This window comes from Gekko japonicus, unplaced genomic scaffold (genome assembly GCF_001447785.1).
Source record: "Gekko japonicus isolate JY-2015 unplaced genomic scaffold, Gekko_japonicus_V1.1 scaffold1579, whole genome shotgun sequence".
In the NCBI taxonomy this organism is placed as follows: Eukaryota; Metazoa; Chordata; class Lepidosauria; order Squamata; family Gekkonidae; genus Gekko; species Gekko japonicus.
The window spans coordinates 196,166-219,767 of NW_015161443.1; the positions used below are offsets into that span (position 1 = coordinate 196,166).

The 23,602-nt window shown below is 46.5% G+C and overlaps 1 protein-coding gene across 1 annotated transcript in view; it reads left to right on the plus strand.

The window, feature by feature from the left end:
- The window catches only part of LOC107125607 (keratin, type II cytoskeletal 5-like), a 35,525-nt gene extending 22,125 nt beyond the window's left edge, over positions 1-13,400 (plus strand). Inside the window, exons 8-9 of the mRNA XM_015429038.1 lie at positions 8,934-8,968; positions 11,873-13,400. Coding sequence (XP_015284524.1) covers positions 8,934-8,968; positions 11,873-12,216 — 379 coding nt within the window. The 3' untranslated portion in view covers positions 12,217-13,400. The remainder of the gene's footprint in view (positions 1-8,933; positions 8,969-11,872) is intronic.
- Positions 13,401-23,602: the final 10,202 nt, after the last annotated feature.

Sequence of the window (23,602 nt, forward strand, 5' to 3'; positions counted from 1 at the left end):
TACCAAGAGCCCCCCTCCCACCCTGCCCAGGGATGGTTCCTTGGTGCGAAAGGATACCCGCTCACCAGCTGGGAAAGAGGTCCCTTTTGAGGGCACATTCCCCTTATCCTCAGCACGGTGCCCTGTTTCTCCTTGACCCTCATGTTCCCTGACAGCGGTGGGGCTGCCAGATCCAGAGTGGGACATATCTAACAAGTCCCCGAGAGTCTTTTCTGTGCGCCTGACTGTCTCTGCTTCTCCAGGTCAGCCACCTTGGCCTCAAGGGAGCAAACACGTTCCCTGAGAACCAGGAGCTCCTTGCACCGAGCACACACCCAAGACTTCTGTCCAGTGGGCAGATAGTCATACATGTGACACTCCGTGCAAAACACTGGATAGCCCCCAACCCCCTGCTGGCATTCTGGCTTCATAATTCTTTTTAAAATAAGTAAATATAATCCCCCTTTTAAAACCCTTTGTATTTATGTGGTTTTTCTTGTCGAAGTCAAATTACTTTACGGGGAAGACAAAGAGCCTAGGGTCTTCGCTTTCTGGCTCTTCTTGGGCTTCTTACAGTGACCCTAGTCTAAGAGTCCCTAGGCTAAGAGCCACAGGCTAAGAGCCCTTTAGCTTGCCCTTCAGCTCGTGCCTCTGGCAAGGTGCTTTCTTAAATACTGAATTACAGTCAATCACAGCCAAACAATGCCCCTTCCTCTCCCTCTCTCAAGCAGCCAGGACTCTACAACAACTCTAAGCGTTTTCACACACTCCCAAACACAGTCCTCCCACACAATATCCTCAGCTGAATCCCCTCAGCTGAAAGCAAGTAAAAAAACACTCACCCCTCTAGCAGCTCTGTCTCCTGCTCCTGCTCAGAGCTCAGCTTGAGTGAAGTACTATGGCTAATCTGAGCATAGTAACGATTGACATCTTTGGTTACACTTGAATGTGTAAACATGCCATTTTTTCAACTACATCTTTAAGCTATTTTTCTGCCCTCCCTCACTTGTACATTTCAGCAAGACTAAGTTCTACTACTACGTTCATACAAAAAATATACACATTATCATTTTATACATTGATTTATTTATTTAAAGCATTTTATGGCAGTCGTTCCATCTACGTCAGGTCCCTAAGGCAGTGTTCATCCCCTCCCTCTCCAGAAGTTAGACTAGTCATGAACATTCTGTGTTCTCATGGTGACTCACCCTCTGGTTAAGTGTGGATTTCAGCAGCTAGTTTGTGAACACCTAAAATATGGAGTAATCTGATCAGTGGTTTTTTCCCTGCTTCTCAATGGCCTGTAGGCTGTAATAAAAACTGAACTGAACTGATAAATTTGGGATTATGCAGAAGAATCATTCTAGTGATGATGGGGGGCATTTTTACTGCATTAATCTCTGTGCATAGTTATACATAGGGATGCTAATATGAGACAGAAATGTCTCATGTTTAATGGGCACATTTATATTTAGAATAGCCAATAACTATGTGCATATTTTGAAAATGTGCTTGTTATACATAAGAAGGAATATTATACACACACACATACTTAGAAGTCTGCACATATAATTTATTCACATTCAGTTTAGCTAAAAAATTTATCATACAGGGTGGAATGTAAACTGAAGTTATAGGTATGCATATTTTGCATGCCTATCGATCGCTCCACATTTTCTAGTTGTTATACATATCTAATTGCAATTGTTCTTTTTAGCATCTAATACAATATTCTTCTGAAATTCTGGGTTCAATGCATGGCAATAGTAATGCCACAGACTTCAAGAGAGCCACAAATACAGTTCTGTTACTATAATCCTTATCCTCAGTCCCAAATACAAAGCAGATGGTTGTGGTTGTTCATTGTCTAAGGAGAAAGGAATCTACCCAAGGCATTAAAAAAAACCCCAAAACAAGATTACCTAAAATACTCTTGGGGCTTATCTTGGAAGCCAGAGCTGACTGCAATTAGGTTCTCTATTTCCTTGTTAAGAACTTAAGAGAAGCCATGTTGGATCAGGCCAATGGCCCATCCAGTCCAACAGTCTGTGTCACACAGTGGCCAAAATCCAGGAGGTCCACCGGTGGGGCCAGAACTCCAGAAGCCCTCCCACTGTTGCACCCCCCAAGCACAAAGAATACAGAGCATCACTGACCCAGACATAGTGTTCCATCTATACCTTGTGGCTAATAGCTACTCATGAACCTCTGCTCCATATGTTTATCCAGTACCCTCTTGAAGCTATCTGTGCTTGTAGGTGCCACCACTTCCTTTGGCAGTGAATTCCACATGTTAATTACTCTTTGGATGAAGAAGTACTTCCTTGTATCTGTTCTAACCTTACTGCTCATTGATTTCATTGAGTGTCAATGAGTTCTCGTACTGTGAGAAAGGGAGAAAAGTATTTCTTTCTCTGCCTTCTCTAACCCATGCATAATTTTGTAAACCTCTATCATGTCACCCCTCAATTGTCATTTCTCCAAGCTAAAGAGTCCTAACCTCTTTAACTGTTCTTTATAGAGATGATATTCCATCCTTTTAATCATTTTAGTTGCCCTTTTCTACTCTTTTTCCAGTGCTATAATCTTGTTTTTGAGGTGCAGTGACCAGAACTGTACACAATATTCCTAATGAGGCTGCACAACAGATTGTATACAGAGTCATTATGATACCAGCTGATTTATTTTCAATCCCCTTCCTAATAATCCCCAGCATAGCATTTGCCTTTTTATTGCAGTCATACATTGAGTTGACATTTTCTGTGAATTATCTGCCACGACTCCAAGATATCTCTCCTGGTCAGTTACCACCAGTTCGGACCCCATCAACGTATATTTATAGTTAAGAGTTTTGGCTCCAATGTGCATTACTTTGCACTTGCCCACACTGAACCCCATTTGCCACTCGCACAGCCTTGAGTGCCTCACAATCCTACCTGGTTCTCACCACCCTGAACAACTTAGTTTCATCCGCAGACTTGGCCACTTCATTCCTTACTCCCAGCTCCAAATTATTAATGAACAAGTTAAAACGCGCCGGACCTTGTACTGAGCCCTTTGCTACCCCGCTGCTTACCCCCTTCCACTGTGTAAAGTGCCCATGTATGCTCACACTCTGTTTCCTGTTAATTAACCAGTTTTTAATCCCCAAGAGAACCTGTCCTCTTATCCCATGACTGCTGAGTTTACTTCTCTTGGATCATTGGATATTTCAGGTCTCATTTAGTGAGCCTCTGTTGACCCTGTGCCCTGACCTGGGTGGCCCAGGCTAGCCTGATATTGTCAGATCTCAGAAGCTAAGCAGGTTTTGTATTTGGATGGGAGACCACCAAGGAATTCCAGGGTCACTATGCCGAGGAAGGCAGTGGCAAGCCACCTGTGCTCGTCTCTTGCCTTGAAAACCCTACCAGGTCGCTATAAATCGACTGCGGCTTGATGGCACTTTATATGCACCAGGGGTTGTTTCGTAGAAAAAGAGCTAGGGGAACTCATTAGCATAACTCATTAGCATATGCCACCCCCCCTGACATCACCGGAAGTGTGTCATAAGGCCACACCCCCTGACATCACCGGAAGTGTGTCATAAGGCCACACACCCCACCCCCAACGGTCCCGGCCCCCACCGCCGGCCTTGCAGCTCCATTGCCGAGCCCCATGAGGGGCCCGGCGGTGGACCTGCCAGGCCGGTGGGAGTGCAAGGAAGCCCCGCGAAGGCCCTCCCTGGCCCCAAGCAGACAGGGGTGGGGAGAGGCAGGGAGGAAGCAACTTACCCTCCCTCTTCTCCTGCCTCCTCCTGGCTGAATGAGGGCCGGAAGCGGGGCGGCCGGAAGCAGGGGGCGGGGCTTCATCATGTGCCCCGCCCCCGTACCTCACCCGGAGGAACTGCGATCCCCCGCGATCCCCCCCGAAATGATCTCTGCGCACACTACTTACTCCAAAACTAATTCGGACTGAGATTGCCACCAGGTCCTGACCCAGTGACTGTGCTGCCGCTTTGCCTCTCCCCTTGTCCTTCCAGCTGCTCCTTCACCCACCTGAAAACTATCTGGGCTTTATTTGGAGGAGAAGCAAAGGAAGGATGGGGTAGGAGGTAAAGTTCTGTCCCAGCTGCAAAACTTGTCCGCCTTGAATCGTTCAAGCTGGGGTCTGCAGACCGGGACATAGCAACCTTAACAAAGCCACAGTAGGCCTGGTTGACACATGCAAAACACTGAGGGGGCGGAGCTTCGAGGACCCGGAATGGACTGCCCCAGGAGGGAGATTCTGGCTTTGAATGTTCCTTTGCGTCAAAAATTCAATGAAAACAGAATCCTATCCTGAAGTGATCAGAACGGGCTGCACAACTGGGTACTGCAGGTGGAGGTGCACATTTGGGGATGCCCCTTTGTGTTAAAAAAAATCCCCGGCTAATAGAAATGCAGCACAGGAAGCAAAGGTAGGGGAGAGAAAGGCACTACAGCCTCCCTTTGCTTGCTGTGTTGGTTTTCTACTTGCAAGGAAGTTTTTATTTATTTATTTATTTTACTTAAGTTCAGCTCTTACCACTTTGGATTGCTGCTTCAGACTTGCTTTAAGGCGAACCAACCCAACTGAGGCAGAGACGCAGAGTCATATTCATATGTACACAACCCTTTCTTCAAGATGCATGGTTGTGGAAAGGGCCCTCAAGTTGCAGCTGACTTATGGTGACCCCATAGGATTTCCAAGGCAAGGGCCGATCAGAGGTAGTTTGCCTTTGCCTGCCTCTGCGTAGCGACTAGACTTCCTATCCAAGTCTCCCATCCAAGTGTGAACCAGGGATGACCCTGCTAAGTTTCCAAGGTCTAAGGAGATCAGGCTCCCCTGGGCTGTCCAGATCAAGCCTCAAGGTGCTTACAGGGTCATACGCTGTGTAAGGTGAGTGCTCCCTCCACCACAGGCTTGTGGGAAACAATTAAGGCTGCAGCTGAGCCACAACCACAGATCCCATTGAGATACTGGCCAAAACCAGACTAGTTTACTTTCAAAACTATAAGAACCGCCCTGACCTGGATAGCCCAGGCAAGCCTGATCACATCAGATCTCAGAAACTAAGCAGGGCTGACCCTGGCAAGAACTTGGATGGGAGACCTCCAAGGAATAGCAGGGCTGGGGCACAGAGGCAGGCAATATTAAGCCACCTCTCTGAAACATCCAAGCCCCACTAGGGGTTGCCAGAAGTCACCATGACTTCCAGGCTCACAAGCGTGTGCATGCACACACACACAAACTACACTGAGAAACCTCATGCCCAGGGTTCCCTCTAAGCTGAGTTAGCGTGAGCTAGCTCACAGTTTTTTAGCCACCGGCTCATACATTTTTTGTCTCAGCTCGGGAAGGAGGGCTCCAGAGCAAACTAATTTATGCAGTAGGCAAATCGCTCACTCGCAACTTTAATGCCAGTAGATCACAAAGCAGAATTTTTGCTCACAAGACTCCACAGCTTAGAGGGAGCATTGCTCATGCCATTCTTTTTATCAGTCTTTTTTTTTTTTTGCAGTCAAGTCACAGCTGGTTTATGGCGACCCCGTAGGGTTTTCAAGGCAAGAGACATTCAGAGGTGGCTTGTCGTGGCCTGCCTCTGTGTCATGACCCCGATATTCCTCGGAGGGCTCCCATCCAAATACTAGCCAGGGCCAACCCCGCTTAGCTTTTGAGATCTGACACAATTGGGCTAGCCTGGGCTATCCGTTCGTTCATTCGTTCTTTATTACAATCATTTGACCAATCAACCTGTGCCATCCAGGTCACGAGGGGAGGAAAATGCCCAGGGTTGCATTAGCCCTCAGTCTCAATGTGCCACCAAGCCCCTTACCTGTAACCCTATATATGAAAACATCTGTTCATGGATACTCAGAAATGTACTCTTATCATGCATGCTGAAATGCACACCAGGAGTCACTGTGGTATAGTAGTTGGAGTGTTGGACTAGGAAACCTGGATTCCATAACGAGAGACCCAAGATCAGAGTCTCACTCTGCCATGGACGTTCACTGGATGATCTTGGTCCAGTCACACACTTTCAGCCTAACCTACCTCAACAGGGTTATTGTGAGGATAAAATGGAGGAGAGGAGAATGATGCTGGCCCCTCTGGGTCTCCTGCTGGGGAAGGAGGCAGAGTATAAATGCAGCATATAAACAAGCATTTGATGCTAGTAATATTTGATTCATTAGCCTGAGGCTGACCCTGCCCCTCAAAGATTCCAGGCTTGCACCCTGGATAAGCACTGCTGTGGAATGGTAGAAGGAATGGCTCTGATTTCTCTACCCAATTTGCTCGGAATCAAAGGAGCCAAGCGCACCCTGCATGCAGAAGAGCGCACTCGCCACCTGGGGGAGCTCTTAGATGACTGCACCATGGTAGGTCGTGCCAGCTTAATCTAATGTGCTCACCAGATCCCAGCAATGGGTTTTGCAACTGCGGTAGGGAGAGAGAGAGAGAGATGGGTGGTGCTTACGCCACCCTCATTACAAAACAGCCAGTTGGTACAAAATGTTTTCCTTGAGGTTCTGGGCTGAACTACCCAGTGACAACCATCACGTAAGGCCGGTTCTCTCGGAAGTGAAAGACTGGCTCCGCTGTGTAAGGCGAGTGCTCCCTCCACCCCAGGCTTGTGGGAAACAATTAAGGCTGCAGCTGAGCCGCAGCCACAGAAACCGGTCCTTCTCAGCCTGTGGCTGTGATTGCAGAATCCCCAAAGGCAGGGATCACAATTGGAAACTCAACGACCGGGGGAAAGAAAGCAGGGCGAACTGCGTGAGACGTGGCTTATGGGGCCGCGAGTCCCTCAAAAGTCACGCTCCTTCACGTGAGTTCCAGCAAGCTCAAGGCCAGCCCATGCTCTTCTCTCCCATTCAATCAACGCGTCAAAAGGCACCTTTGGCAAGGGCGAGGCAACCTCCCAGTCATGTTCTGAGGCCGCATGGTTTCCACGGCACCATAAAACGTTCTTCACCTGGTGATTCTTGCACCTATGAGAAGATGCCTGGTGGATCGGACCAGTGTTCCACCTAGTCAAGCATCCTCTTTCTCACTCTGACTAATCAGGTATTATTTATTTATTTAGATATGTTTGTCCTGCTTTTATCCCCAAAGCAGCCCACAGCATCATTCTCCCTTCCTCAATATTATCCTCACTACAATCCTATGAGCTAGCTTAGGCTGAAAGTATGTGACCGGCCTACAGTCACCTAGCAATATTCTGCGGCAGAATGGGGATTTGAACCTGCGTCTCCCAGATCCTAGTCCAAAACTTTAACCACTACACTATGCTGGCTCTAAAGGCATACAAACAGGGCATGAAGGTGATGTCACCCCATCCTGTTGCCCTTCTCCCAGCCATACGTGTTTATAGGTGCACTGTGTTCGAAATAGAGATTCCATGGATCCTTCACGGCTAACAGCCATCAATAGATCTCTCTTGCACAAATTTGTCTAGTCCCCCTTTAAGCCAATCTAAACTAGTGACCGTTGCTACATCCTGGGTTAGTGACCTTCAACATATGGACACATGAAGTTGCCTGATGCCAAGTCAGACCAATGGTCCATCAAGGTCAGCATTGTCTACTCAGACTGGCAGCAGCTCTCCAGGGTCTCAGGCAGAGGTCTTTCACATCATCTCCTACCTGGTACTTTCAACTGGAGATGCCAAGGATTGGACCTGGGACCTTCTGCATGCCAAGCAGACACCCTACCACTGAGTCTCAGCCCCTTTGACAAATGAATTATGCTTTGTATGATGGAATACATTGACTTTACCTGTCTTGAATCTAAAAGAAGAATGAATGTTCTTCAGCGTAGGGAAAATTCATTGGAAGTAGGGGAAGAAGAGAGAATTTTCATTAAAATGGGGGGGGGGGGAGAGAAGCAGCCTAACTTTGCCAGTTTCGACTGTACTTCCTGTCCCATTAGTGACTCTGAAATGTATTCTGCAGTGAAACCAACTTTCCTGTCCTGATCTATTATGCATCACTGGGCAGTGCTATAAATTCATGCATTTGAAATTCATATTTCACAGAGGACTGCCAAGTGGCCAGAAACAAACAAGTCCAGCCTGCTCATTTTCCCTTGGTATGTGGGAGTCAGCCGGAGAGTTAGCGAAGGGAGATTAGATATTGCCAGGCATCAAGGCACTAGGTTCAAACAGGTTTTAAGAGCAGGGGGAGCAGAAGCCCCTGCCAAAATTGTACTTTGGGTATTTTACTGTGAAATTAAGTACCTTTTGAAGCAGGGGAGCTGGTTAACTATTCCTGGGAGGAAGACAGCGTTGTTTACAGAGACCATGTCCTCTGGCATGTAGAGTCACTGGCTGCTCTTGTGCCTTTATGGGCAGGCTGATCCGCAGGGGAAGCTCTTGATGATCAGCAAATAAGCTCTTATTGCCTGCTAATAGTTATGCATCCTGCTGCTGCCTGGTAAAGGCAGAAGAACAAGCCTGTTTGAAAAGCTACAAGCCTTAGACCTCAGGGAAGCCCACAAAGGTTGTGGATTTAGCACTGAGGGGCCTTCTAGCAAGCCAGAGCATTTTCAAGAGAGCCGTTTATGCAAAGGCAATGCCAAAAGTGCCTCATCGCCCTGACCTGGGTGGCCCAGGCTGGCCTAATCTTGGAAGCTAAGCAAGGTCAGCCCTGGTTCCTACCCCCGAGGCAGCCCAGGGTTGCTCTGCAGAGGCAGCAAAGGGCAAGCCACCTCTGTTTGTCTCTTGCCCTGAAAACCCTACGGGGTCACCCGTAAGTCAGGGGTGACTCGACGGCACTTTTCACCACCAAGTGTCTGGTCATGCGCTTTTAATTGCCAGCACAAGGTCTCATGGCCTGGGCTCAAATGGCCTTTGCCCTTCCTGTGTGCCATAGTAAGGAACCATAATAGGTTTATTCTTAACGTTTGTGAATGGGTTGATGACTTACTGGCAACCCTTCTTCTATCTTTTCCAGGATGTCTGGGGAACTCAGTTCGCCTGTGAGCATATGTAAGTATTTCAAGGGATCTCTTGAACAGGGGTCGTTTCGTAGAAAAAGAGCTAGGGGAACTCATTAGCATAACTCATTAGCATATGCCACACCCCCTGACATCAGGGGCCCGGCGGTGGACCTGCAAGTCTGGCGGGAGTGCGAGGAAGCCCTGCCAAGGCCCTCCCTGGCCCCAGGCAGGCAGGGGTGGGGAGAGGCGGGGAGGAAGCAACTTACCCTCCCTCTTCTCCTGCCTCCTCCTGGATGAATGAGGGCCGGAAGCGGGGTGGCCGGAAGCAGGGGGCAGGGCTTCGTCATGTGCCCCGCCCCCGCCCCTCACCCGGGGGAACTGCGATCCCCCGCGTTCCCCCCCGAATCGACCTCTGCTCTTGAATATGACTAGCAATGATATGGCTTCCTTTCCTGTGGAGCCTCACCTCTGAGCAGGGGCCTTTTGTGTTCAGAAAAGGCATATCCTTGTGGGATCCATGCCACGGGGAAACTCTGCTCTCCTCTTCAATCACTGCACTAGTAGGGTTGCCAGGTCTGGGTTGGAAAATACCTGGAGACTTTGGGGGTGGATCCAGGAGAGGGCGGGGTTTGGGGAGGCGAGGGGTCTCAGCATGGCACAATGTCATAGAGTCCACCCTTCAAAGCAGCCATTCTCTCCAGGGGAGCAGTTCTCTGTCAGCTGGAGATCAGTTGTAAAAGCGGGAGATTCCCAGGCCCCACCTGGAGGCTGGCAACCCTATGCACTAGGCTTCTGGCTGGGAGGCACCAGGGAGTGTAGCTGTCAGGTTTTTACTACCCACAGACTCTTCTGAGCATTATTAAATTGTGGAAGTTGGAGAGAGAGAGCTGAAAATTTTCAAGCATGATAAATAAACCCATAAAACTATGTTCTGCCTGATCTCATTTAACTGGAGATGCACAGAACTCAAACCTGGGACCTTTTGCAAGCAAAGCAGGTGCTCTACTGCTGTGTTATGAAAACTCGCCATATTATGTGCCTTAGAATACTGGAGCATAGAATGAAAACAAAATAACCTTTGATGTCACCCTGTGTCTGGAGGGAGATGTGTTGTCAGACCACCCAGAAATCTGACTACAGCTCCGTCATATCCAATGCATATGTTGAAACTGCCCAGAAATCCCAACACAGAGACATTTAATTTGAAAGGAGGGTACTTTTACTTAAAGGAAGTTGATATGAAGGCCGGAAGGGGTCACATTTCTTTAGGTCACACAGGGTGCATTTCTACTTGGGAGTAGGCACCACTGAACACAGCGAGGAGAATTGGAAGCTTATTTGAAACCACTCTTAAGAAATAGCTCAGCTTGTATAGGCTGGATGAGAAAAGGTACAAGAAGTCTCAAGAAGATCCCAGAGGCAGCTAACTAGCAGGAAGGAGGCTGTATAAGGCAAGAAGGCTTCCTTTCAGAAGTGGAACTGAACTATGACAATAACTATACAAGGAGAATAGCAAGGAGCACACTATGCGTGGCATGGGAGATTTTTATTCGGATCTCCTCATGTTTTTAGTACTAATTTTAAGGAGGCAATAGTTAGGGAAGCAGTGGTGATGGGGAAGGGCATGTTTAACTCCTCACCCCACCGCCCCTGGGCAACTTGCCCAATCTAATTCCCCCCCCCCTCAACTTCTGACAGTGGGAGGGTAAGAGGTAAGGCACAGCATTACGGCTGGACTTGCCAATAGGCCCGGACAAAAATGTCCTGTCCCTTCAATGGAAATTGGAAGCTGATGCTTTTCAACAGAATGGAAGTTAATTAATCAATCAATCAATTAACCTTGTTTACAGACCGCCTTTCTCACTGAGACTCAAGGTGAATTACCAAATATCGAAAACAGCATAAGATGTACAGTCTGATATGTAGAAAATCAGGCTGCACAAGGCATTCAAAAACAGGATCACAGAGGTAAAAAACAATGCAAACAGAAAATTATCTAAGGCAAGGTGCACTATAAACAGTGCAGAAAGTGGATTACAAAAGCAGAAAACCATGCAGTGAAAGCAATATAATACATACAATGTACTTTACAATCCTAATCAACTAGTAAATAACATCCAATTAAGCTTCTGTTAAAGGGACAGAACAGGTTTCTCCAAGTCCACTGCAAACTACAGAGTGCAGTTCATTCGAGAAAATGGAGCAGAGCAGAGGTGTCAGACTCATTTGTTACGAGGGCCGGATCTGACATAAATGTCCGTTTCTCAGGCTGGGCCATGTGTGCCATCAAATGTAATACTACCTACCAGAGATATAAACTTTGTAAAGGACACAGCCAAACCCAATGAACAATGTCATTTTTAACTCAAAATATAAACAAAAGCAATTGATTCCTAGCAGTGAAACTAATTGATTTACTGGGGAACCACAAAAGCTCCAATAAATGTATTTAATTACATGCAAGACTAAGGTTTTTTCCCCAAGGGATACCATAAAAGAGGGAGTGCCTTACATTTCCATACATACCAGGTGCTTGCAGGCTGAGTAAGAGCTCTGGATGGGCCTGTTCCAGCCCTCGGGCCTTATGTTTGCCAACCCTGCTGTAGAGAGTGGACTCTATGGCATTGTACCCAACTGAGGTCCCTGTCCTTCCCAGGCTCTACCCCCAAATCTCCAGGAATATCCCAACCTGGATTGGCAACCCTACAGCTTTTCTGTAGGGTGAAAACAGAATTTTAGGGACATTTGAAAAACTTAAGTGACAAATTAAAAACCTCCTAAGGGGGCAGTTGGACCACTAGATAGGATGCTGAACTGGATGGGTTTGACTGAGCAAGTCTTTTCTTAGGTTCCCCAAAGAAACTCACCTTATCTTTACGGAGTTGTAAGCAGTGGCAATAAGTTGAAAGTTTGTCTGGAGGCTCTTTCAGTAACAACATTTCTTTTCTTGCAGCTGTGGTCAGCAGTTCTTCCACTGTAGGCGGAAGTGGCTACGGCCTCGGGGGCGGAGGCGGAGGAGGACGAATGAGTAGCGGAGGCCTTAGCCTGAGTGGTGGCGGCGGCGGTTACGGTTTTGGAATGGGTGGCGGAGGTGGCGGCAGTGGAGTCGGTTTCGGCAGTGGTGGTGGTACCAGTGGTGGTGGTGGTGGCAGTGGGTTTGCTGCTGGCGGAGGGAGCGGTTACAGTTCCGGAAGTTCACGCAGCTATGGAGGAGGCATGAGCATTGGAGGGGGAGGCGGCTCCAGCACAAAATATGTCTCCACAACCTCGTCATCGAGCAGGAAAGTAGTTAGATAAAAAGTGTTAAAAACCACCAACCAACCAAGTTCTGCCTTTTCTAGGAAAGCTCCTGATATGTTCTACTAGCCAGCAGCAACAGCCAGCCTTCAAGCCAGTTGCCCTACCGAAAGTGACAAAAACAGTCCCCTACACAATCACATGGCCAGCTGAGCAAAGACCTAGACCACCCCTGCCATTTTGCAAATGTTGGGGGGCACAATCCATCCGACCTGAAGCACATTATATTTCTGTTAAATTTAATGAGACAGAGTTCAACACGAGCTCCTTCCTCACCTATTGTAGTCAATGGTTCATTTTGGCTGGATTGGGCCCTTCCTTGGTGAACAAGAGTTGAATAATCTCTCTTTTGGAAATTCATTTTTGATCTGTGTTTTTGCTTCTAAATTCCACATCTCAAATCATCCCAATCTATAAGGCCTTCTTGTTTCTAGGGTTTTAGCCTGCAATCTCATACACAGTTACTTGAATCCCACAGGCCTCAGTAGGACTCTGCTGGCATTCAGCATTGCAAACGTTAAAGTTTAACCTTCTCCGACTTAAATTTCATTACACTATTTGCACCTTTGTGGACGGCTGATCTTCTGAAGCAATTATGTGTGTGGAATGAAATATACTGATCCCTGACTCACCCCTCCCCTGACCAATGTGATACTGATAATAATAGCACCATTTTATTATAGTGATTCTAAAAGGCACCAGGTATCCCAATCAAGGATGGCTGAGAATCTCATTTCTTTGGATGAGCGTGAACCACTTCGGACACCATGTGGTGTACACAGAATCAAAATATCATGAAGGTGTTGAGCTACACACTCCAACCAGTCATCATTTTATGATTCTCTATTGATTCTTTTGGTGTCCAGATATGTAGTAGAGTTGGACTCAAGTAACATCACAACGTTCGCTCCTCTATAGAGATCTGTAGGTTGCCTGTCTTAAATGAAGTATATGTTTGTTTTCTTGGTTGACCCTTTCTGCAAAATGGTGGTTTTTACTAGCTGGATGAAACACATGTTAAAGAATCCACAATTTGATCCCCAAATATATTTTGCCTGTTTTATAAGTGCCCACATTTGTGTCTTGTAAATAAAAGTACACTGGCTCTGCCTCTGCTTCGTGTTCACAATTCTGCATACCTTCAGGCTCCTCTCTTTTTTTTGCTAATAAACTGCATTGTGATATTTGTGTCCTTTAAGTGTTTTCTTCCCTGTAAGACCATACATATAACTGCAATGAAATTTCAAGAAGATTCTGAATTCCCCAAAATTTTCCAATCTGATTTTTTTTTTACGTCGCATAGATTCGAAGTCTGATGGAGCAATACAGTCTTGATGCATTTGCATCAAGCACACTCAGTTGTTTTACAACTTGTCCTTTGTCTTAAATTATTAAAAGAAACAGAGTTGCTAAGTCCAATTTTTTTTTTTTGCGGGGGGTTTAAAGTCAAAGGAAGAGAACACACAGCTGAAATTTTGCCCCTCCCCTGACAGCCACAAGAACACCATCATTTAGGAGAACCCTTTTGCCGCATATACTTTTCGTCTGAAATCGCCTCTTCCCAGTTGTTTTTCCAAGAGTTACTTCTGGTCTCATTCCAGAAGAAAAATGGCTGGAGAGAAGTAGTGTATACATGTGCATACACATGCAGGGCAGGGGAAGATTCGCCTCCCTTTCCAGTCCACTCATGCTATACTTTTAATGGTCCCATCCACCATACAGGAACTGTGACTCAGTGTTACAGGCAATGTTCCCTCTAAGATGTGGAGTCTTGTGAGCAAAAATTCTGCTTTGTGAGCTACTGGCATTAAAGTTGTGAGCAAGCAATTTGGCTACTGCATAAATTAGTTTGCTCTGGAGCCATCCTTCCTGAACTAAGACAAAACTGTGTGAGCCAGAGACTAAAAAACTGTGAGCTATCTCAAAGTAACTCAGCTTAGAGGGAACACTGGTTACAGGTCTTCCTCAATAACTTCTCACTTGCTCCTGTCCTCATACAATTCTGTCAAATACATAAATATAACCTGCAATTCAGGAGTATAAGGGAGATTATTACTCTCGACAGACCACCTGCACTCCATACTGGCTGGGATAGGAAGAAGGAGAGTGTGTGTCAATTTTGCTTCCTGTCAGGTTCCATCCCTGGTTAACCGAAGAACTTAGTTTGATGTCGGATGCAGGATGCAAATTGTAGTGAGTTTTCAGAGACCAAGACCTGAAGAAAACATGTTAGGAAGCGGCAGGTGGGGGGGGGGGATGTTAAAGCAAGGGAAAAGTGATTTACAATTTAGCAGCTGAAGAATGAAGCAAGGTGTACTATGAAATGGTGAGAACCAAGGGAAGGTGCTTTCTTGTCATACTCATGGTCAATGTTCCCTCTAAGATGTGGAATCCTGTGAGCAAAAATTCTACTTTGTGAGCTACTGGCATTCAAGTTGTGAGCGAGTCATTTGGCTACTGCATGGATTAGTTTGCTCTGGAGCCCTCCTTCCTGGGCGAAGGCAAAAATGTGTGAGCCGGAGGCTAAAAAACTGTGAGCTGACTCACACTAACTCATCTTAGAGGGAACACTGCTCATGGTTCTCCTCAGAGGCATCCGGTTGTCCAGGATGCTGCATTAAGACCTTTCATCTGATCTAGCAGGGCTCTTACAGGGACTGCTATAGTTAGTTAGGCATTGGTATGGTACTCAGGTAAGGGTAATTAATTTGTTTCCTGGATTGGCTGATTAGGCAGGATATGAACATGTGTTATTGTGATCAGGGCTGTAGCCAGAAAATGTTGGGTCATTGGGAAATCGGTGGGTGGGGAGCAGGAGAGGCAGAGAGAGAGGGGCGGTGGGGGAAGAGGAGAGAGTGAGAGATCCCGTCTGCAGCTGAAGTTGGCTGCGGAAGCAGGAAGAAGGCCTCCCCCCACGCCTCTCTGACTGTCGGAGAGGCATGGGCTTGTTGGGTAGTCTTCCTGTTTCCACAGCCAACTTTAATACGGGAAAGTGGAAGTGGATGAGATTGACTGGGGGAGGCCATCATGGAGTCAGGGATCCCAGTGATTGGGAGACGTGGGGGGGCATGGAGGTAGTACAAGGTATTGTAAGGGAAGGAGGTGGAGATATGGTTATGCTCGGTCCCCTTCCAACCTTCGTCCCATCCTGAGATATGTTGGTAGTGGGGCTAGGACAGCTTACCTTTTTCTGACACTGATGTTGTGCAATGTCAGTCCACTAATAATAAGACCTCAACCCTGCAAAGCTATTTTGCAGCACTGAAAATGGACCTGGCATGTGTGGCCAAGACCTGGGTGAAGGAGGGCAAAACTGTCACCCTGAAAGAACTCCACCCCCAGTTTCTTGGTCTTCCACTAGTCCCAGGCAAAAGATAGGGGGGAGGGGTGGTGATACCCATTCGAGAGTCTCCTTCAGGCCACTCCCGGCACTGAAGCTCACCGGCATTGATTGTGTAGGCCTAGAATGCGAAGCTGAAGAGAGTTTGGCTATCTGGCTGGTGTACCAATTGCCCAGTACTACAGTAGATACCCTGTCACATTTGTTGGAGGTGGTCTCGGTCTGGGGCTTGGAGTTCCCCAGACTCTTAGTCTTCGGCGACTTCAGTGTCCATGCTTATGAGGCCACTGCCTCACAGGCTGCGGATCTGGTGACATCCATGGCAGCACTTAGACTCTCTCAGTTTGTATCAGGTCCCACACATCAAGCAGATTTGATCTTTGGAATGGGGATAAATGTGGACCTTTTTAATTGTTTTTTATTGAAATTAATTTATCATGGTGGTAAAGAAACCAACTGATATCTAAATACAACAAAGATAATCAATTGGGTATCAGTTAAAAGGTCACAGAATTAGACAAAATATTACTGGACCCAGATACAAAAATGATAGGCAAAATATATTCCTTCCTGCTAGAAAACAGATCACAAGACAAAAATAAGAAAACACCTTTGACAAAATGGAGTCATAACATTGGGAAAATAATTGACCCCCAAAAATGGGAAGGGATATGGATGAACGTGAGGCAGCTAAAGGTGGTTTCATTAAAGGAAAATGTGTTTAAAACCTGTTATCGGTGGCATTTAGCACCTGCTAGGTTGGCTAGGTTTTATCCTGGGTGTAACAATATGTGTTGGAAGTGTAAAACTCAAATTGGTACGCTTTACCATGTTTGGTGGACGTGTGATATGGTAAAGAAATACTGGAAAGAGGTATATCAGGTGATCACCCAGGCAACAAAATTGCAAATACCACTGGACCCCGAAATATTCTTATTAAATATATTACCTGACAGTTGGAAAAAGAGAGACAAACATGTTATGATAAATTTACTGACGGCAGCTAGAATTGTACTAGCTAGTTACTGGAAAAGAAATGAAATCCCGGACAGGCTGGACTTTATAAATAAGGCAATTGAGGTAATAGAAATGGACAATTTAACACAAAAACTCCATGGGAGATCAAATTCAGCGTTTCTAACTATGTGGTCAAATGTATATAATTGGATTGATAAGAATGTATAAGAAGATACAAGGAAATTCAAATGTAATATATTGTGTATATGCAGATTTATACCAGTTACGATATAGGATCGATTTTAAGTAGGGGTGGTGAGGGTGTTAGGGTGTTGTTGGTGGGATAGATGTGGACCTTGATACCATGGTCGGACCACTTTGCTCTGAAGTCTCGTCTCCCACCACTGCCCCATCTAGACAGCAAGCTGATTTAAGCTCACCTGCAGAAGCTGATGGGTCGAATTGGTTTCCAGAATGCTCTGCAGGATCTCATACCCCCTGGTGACTCATTAGATGTGCTGGTAGAGGACTGGCAAAGCCTTCTTTCTAAAGCCATCAACTAAATCACTCCCTATTGCCCTCTCCACTCCCATACCAAACTAGTCCCCTTGTATGCCAAGGAGCTATGAAGGCTGGAACAGGAGCTGAGACGACAAAGCTGCAAGAACATCTTACAGGAAATTTATTAAATTCTAAGAGATGGCAGGGAAGGCCTCAAAGAAGGAATTCTGTGCATCTTCCTTTGTATCTGCTAGCTCTCACCCAACTCAATTATTTAGAATAATTACGTTGTTAACATTCCTTACACAAGGAAGACAAAAAATAGTAATTTGGCAATCAGCTGGGAGGCCTTTGTGAGCTATTTTGCAGATAAATTCCTGCCACTCTGCCATGACCTGCAAGCCAACATTGACACAGTATGGGAACTGGAGGCCCCTTGGCTGTCTTCAGGTCCAGTAATGGACCACTTCAGCCGACTCTCCCGGGATGAGGTCAACAGGATTCTGGGAGCTGTGAAGCCCACCACTTGCATCCTTGATCCATGTCTGTTGTGGCTGGTGAAAACCGGCGGTGATGCGATACAGATACTCTTGGCACATATAATCAATTTGTTCCTGAGTTTAGGGACCTTCCCAGGGACTTTAAAGGAAGCAGTGGTGAGGCTGCTCTTAAAGAAGCCATCTCTAGATCCAACTGATCCAGCCAGCTACGACCCAGTTTTGAACCTTCCATTCCTGGGTAAGGTAGTTGAAAGAGCAGCGGTGGAACAGCTCCAGGCTTTCCTGGATGACTCCTCTATCCTGGACCCATTCCAGTCCAGTTTCTGCCCAGGCTATGGAACAGAGATTACTTTAGTTGTCCTCATGGACAATGTCTGTAGACATCTGGACCAAGGTGGATTGGGGGGTGCTGCTACTGCTCGATCTGACAACAGTGTTCAATACAGTCAATCATGATCTTATGAACTTGCCAATGTGGAAATACGCTGCTCAGCCTTACAGTGGCTTGTCTCGTTTCTCCATGGTCAGGGACAGAGGATGGCACTTGTAGACAGGGTTTCACCAGGTTACCCATTGGTATGTGGCATCCCACATGGGGCGATCCTCTCTCCCATGTTATTCAACATCTATATGTGCTCCCTCACCCAACTGGTGCAATGTTTTGGGCTAAGTTCTCATCAGTACACTGATGACACCCAGCTGTATCTGTATCTGCTGATGGACAGCCGGCCGGACACCACCTCAGATACACTAGCCATGGGCTTGGAGGCTGTGGCTGATTGGTTAAAACAGTCTACTGAAACTGAATCTAGCAAAGACAGAGGTCCTGTACCAGGGCCGGGGGGGGGGGGACATGGGATTGGAGATCCAACTTCTGTCTCTTGATGGCATGCTGTTATCACCAGTGCCAGCAGTGAAGAGTTTGGGTGTGATTTTGGATGCCTCACTATCAATGGAGGCCCAAGTCACATACGTTGCCAGATCAGCATTTTACCATCTTAGGCAGATCAGTCAACTGGTTCCCTATCTATCTCCTTGCAGCCTAGCCCCAGTGACCTATGCAATGGTCACCTCCAGGCTGGAATACTTTAATGCGCTCTACAAAGGGTTACCCTTGAGATTGATCCGGAAACTTCCGCTGGTCCAGAATACAGCGCCATGTGCCCTCACAGGGACATCATTTAAAGCCCATATTCAACCAGTGCTCCGGCAGCTGCACTGTCTCCCAGTGGAATACCTGATCAAGTTCAAGGCATTGGTTTTAACCTTTAAAGCCCTATGCGGTCTGGGACCAACATACCTTCAGGACTGTCTCTCCTGGTATGTCCCTCAAAGAGCATTACACTCTATGGACCAACATCTGCTGGTGATCCTTGGCTGGTGGAACACTCTCCCAGGAGAGATCTGGGTCCTGCAACACTTTAATACAGTTTCACAGGACCTACAAAAGGGAAATGTTCTGCCAAGCCTATGGTGGAGGCAGCGGAGATCCAGCGGAGATCGAGTGGATTAACAAATGTAAAGTTTATATTGTTAGCACCTTTTACCTTGCTGATTTTTGGAAATTTTACTATTTGGCCATTGTAATGTATTTTTTCTGGTTTTATATTGCTGGCTAATCGCTGTTACAATAAAATTCAATTCAATTCAATTCAGATCCAGTGGAGATCTATCAATATTGGTCTCCCCCAGTGTGTTTTCCATCTTATACTGTCTACTCATCTCCCCACCCCCCATTACAGGTTACCATCTGCAGTGATGGGGGATGCCTGGGAGTAGGCCCGTAGCCAGGATTTTTTTTAGTTGGGTGGCACTCAGGAATATTGGTTTTGAATGGTGCCATTAAGTTATATTATAAATGGCATTGTAGTTAGCTTTTAATAACTGTCGATATTAGATTAATTTATGTATTGTTATCGTATTGCTGTATTTTGTCATGTTATTGTAACCCGCCCTGAGCCTTGCATTGCAGGGGAGGGGAGGCTCGAAATCAAATAAACCAAATAAATACATTGTGAGCTGAGCTGTTGTCCACAGGTCAGGATGCGTACCACTGCTGCCACAAGATGTAGTCTTGAGGACCCCGGACGGTGAAGAACAATTCCAGACACTTGAGGAGAAGTGACATTTGACATCATGGTAAGGGAAATAGGGGGCATCACGGGGAACCTCAACTCTTACCAGCTGAGGACCAGCTCAAATTAAAAAGACAGAACCTACTAAAGGCTGCTAGCTTTGCTGTATTCTGCTCTACAAAGGTAGACGCAATTTCTTTATAGTTTCATGGTTTGGAGAAAGCAAAAATAGATTTACAGATTAAAAGTAAGCCCAGGCCTGTAGCCAGCGGGGGGGGGGCACTGCTGGCGGTGCCCCCGTTTGGATCTTCAATGCCCCCACCCCAATCTTCTCCTTTAAGTCCCCTTCTTCCCTTCTTGTCCAAGCTGCAAAAAGCTTGTCTTTTCCCTCCCCCTTTCTGCAAAAGCTCCTTCCTGGGGCGGGGGGGAGAGCGCACACTCTCTTTCGCGCTTTTTCGGGGGACTTTGCCCACTTCCCTTGCAAAGGGCCACCCACTCAGATTGGCTTGGGGGGAGGGTCTCCCTTCTTCCTCTGAAGCAGCCCAGAGTCCTGGAGGCAGAGCGCCACGCTGAGGTAATGCCTTGCCCTGCCTACCACGCTTTTCCGTGCCCCTACAGGTGACAAGCTGGAAAGCGTTCACACAGGCACAGTGGAATTTAATTAATTCCCAGTGCCCCAGCACACACACACACACCGGAAAATTCCTGGCTATGGAGCTGAGTAAGCCTTATTGAGTTAATAGGGCTTATTATCAGGGGTATAGACTGAAGACATTTTGGGGGGAGGTTATTATATTTACAAAAATTATATATTACAAAAAAATTATATCCCACCTGTCTGTGCTCACAAGGACCACCAAGGCAGCTAACAATTTAAAATATACACGACAGTTTAACTGTCAATTTTTTTAAAAAAAGAATTAAAACATACATGATGGTTTAACTGTCAGTTGAAAACAATTTAAAATACACACACATCAGAGTTTATTGTATTTTGTATGTTTTTACACGTTTATTTGTTTAGGCACCAACACCTCCACTTTTCTCCCCAATGGGATCCCAAAGTGGCTTAGAAACATCATTCTTCCCTCCTCTGTTTTATCTGCCCAACAACAACCTTGTAAGGTAGGTTAGGCTGAGAGCAGGTGTTAGGCTGAGAGCTCAAAGTGTTTGGCTGAGAGCAAGGTTAGGCTGAGAGCCAGTAATTGGCTCCAAGTCACCTAGTGAGCTTCCATGACAGAACAGGGATTTCATCCTGGCTCTCCCATATCCTGGTCCAACACTCTTACCACTACACCACTGATGCTCTCCATTTGGAATTATAAGCCGTTTTAAGCCACAAATGAGAGGCAGGGTATAAATATTTTAATTAACTAATTAATACATCTATTGCCAACTGAGAATATGATTGATACCTCCAAGTCCAATTCTCACTATGTGGGATCCTAAGTGAGTCCCATTGGAACTTACTTCCAAGTAAGTGAATATCACCGCTCTAGTCCTACGACTCTATCTTTTGGCTATGGGGCAGGTGACGCCCATCTTATACGAACTGCAATCCTGTTTGAAACAGCCGGAATGCGAACTCTTTGGAAGCTTGCAAGGCGGTTCCCAGTTGCATTAAAATGGGGTCCCACCCTCTAGTGTACTCAGAATTGTTATCGAAACAAGTGGGGCCATTGATTGCTATCAGAGCAGTAGCCGAGAACGAAACAAGCACAACAATGCAGGATTATCCGCAATGTACACAATGCAGAGCACAACTCTTGTTCTTGCCCTGAGCTATATACATGCCAAATATACTGTGTGAACTTTCTGGGAGAAAGAGGATTGAGGCATAAAGGGTTTTTTTCCCCCCTCCCTTCCTGAAAACATACACACCCACAAGAGGATTTGGACATAGTGCCTTTGAAGTAGAAGCTTGATAGATTAATTATAAGGTTCGATGATGCCCAGAGCCATGTGCACTGTACTCGTTGGTGTTAAGTGCCCCTGAGACATGAGTTCCACCTTGCTGTGCCAAACCAGTGGCGCAAGAACCTCCCCGGCGTAGCTGTCAAAACGTTCCTGCAGACTGCTCAACCTCGCCCTGTTGCAGATCTCCGGGATGCTAGGAGCCAGGACCTGAAGTGGGAGTCTGATCAGAGAGACCCACAAGGTGGGAGGTCATCATGAATTCCAGACAAAATGGCAATCCCGCTACAGCTTCCAAGAAGGAACTGGCGTGGCTCCAAAAGTTGCATCAGGCGATGGCGGCAACTTGCTTGCACCAGTGGGTGCTGATAGCGGCTGTGCAAAATTGCACTCTACAGTTTTAGATATGTCAAAGATTGAAATGATCTTCCCTGTGCTTCTTTTTTTTAAAAAAAGAGAACAGATGGCAGGATGATAGCACACTTACTGGAATCTGCCATCTGAAGTGAGGGAGGGGCCCCGTGGCACAGTTGCAAAGCATCTGTTTGGCATGCAGAAGGTCCCAGGTTCAATCCCTGGCATCTCCAGCTGAAAGGATCGGGTTATAGATAATGCAAAAGACCACTACCTGAGACCCTGGAGAGCCTCTACCTGTCTGACAAGACTGTACTGCCTTTGAGGGACCAATGGTCTGATTTAATATAAGGCAGCTTCGTGTGTGTGCTTAAGTTTGGCAAGAATGGCATTACATGCATGTGGCAACTTGTGCATCAGCCTTTAAGGTGTGATGCAACGAGGCCGATCATGTGCTGCACATGGTTGATGGAGGTTTCTGCAGGCCTCTGTGGCTACTGTGTGCACTACAGGGACCCCTGGGATGCTGCACAAGGGAGACCGAAACCCTGCAGCTCCCACTCCTGCCAGAGGAACTGTCTTCACGTGGTGCAGCAGTGACAGGATAAGGGCAGTAAGGAGCTGCTTGCTTCTGTAGAAGTCGGGCACATGCATCATTTGATTTCTCCGCCCTACATCCTATGACTGACAGACGAACATGTGAGTTGACTCAGTGAAAAAGCATTGTGTTTAGGTGATGGCAAAGTTTTGTCTGCGGAGCTGTGTCTGTGATGGCCCATGGATGTGTGGAAATTGTCCCTCCTCGTTGTAATAATCTTTGGAACTTAGCAGGAACTCCTTTGCATATTAGGCGACACACCCCTAATGTAGCCAATCCTCCAAGAGTTTACAGAGCTCTTCTTACAGGGGCTACTGGAAGTTCCTGCTACAAAAAGAGCCCAATGGAAGAAGAAGAGGTGGTTTTTATGCCCCGCTTTTCTCTACCTGAAGGAGTCTGAAAGCAGCTTACAAACTCCTTCCCTTCCTTTCCCCCACAATAAGCACTTTGTGAGCCAGGTGGGGCTGAGAGAGTTCTGAGAGAACTGTGACTGGCCCAAGGTCACCCAGCTAGCTTCATGTGGAAGAGTGGTTTGCCAGATTAGTCCACCGCTCTTTTTTTTTTAATAAAGGTTTTATTGGCTCCCCTAAAAAGGGGAGGTATTTCGCTTAAAAGAAAAAAAGGGAGGGGTAGACAGTGGGAGAAAGAGAAAGCTGAGTGATATATAAACTGGTAAATTAAACTGTTAGTAATGTCCAATTAATCTTCTTGGGCTTCTTCTGTGTGTTGCCAAACTTCTTTTCTTAGTCCTGTTACATGTATTCTCTGTTAGTATGTTAGTAATGTTCCTTTGAGATTCTGTTAATAAAAAGGGTCTCTTCTGTGCACATCCAGAACCGCTTCTTTGCGTGCTGGGTACTTTTGCTATCGCTGACGTGGAGGAGCTTCCTCTGTTGTCTCTGTTGTCTTCTCCTTCCGGCTTGTTAGATCCTCCTTCGGGTTGTTGTTAATACGCTCAGTTCATGTACTATAAATCCTCTTCCTTTCATGCCCTGGAGGTCCCCATTTTCGAGAATGGTATCAATTTCATTTTCGCTTTTATGTTCGCTCCCAGACTCTCTATGGGTCCTCCTCGCAATTGTTGACTTATAAGCGCTTACAGGCACTTCTCGCTGTCACAATTCCAACTTATCTTTTTTGCAAAACT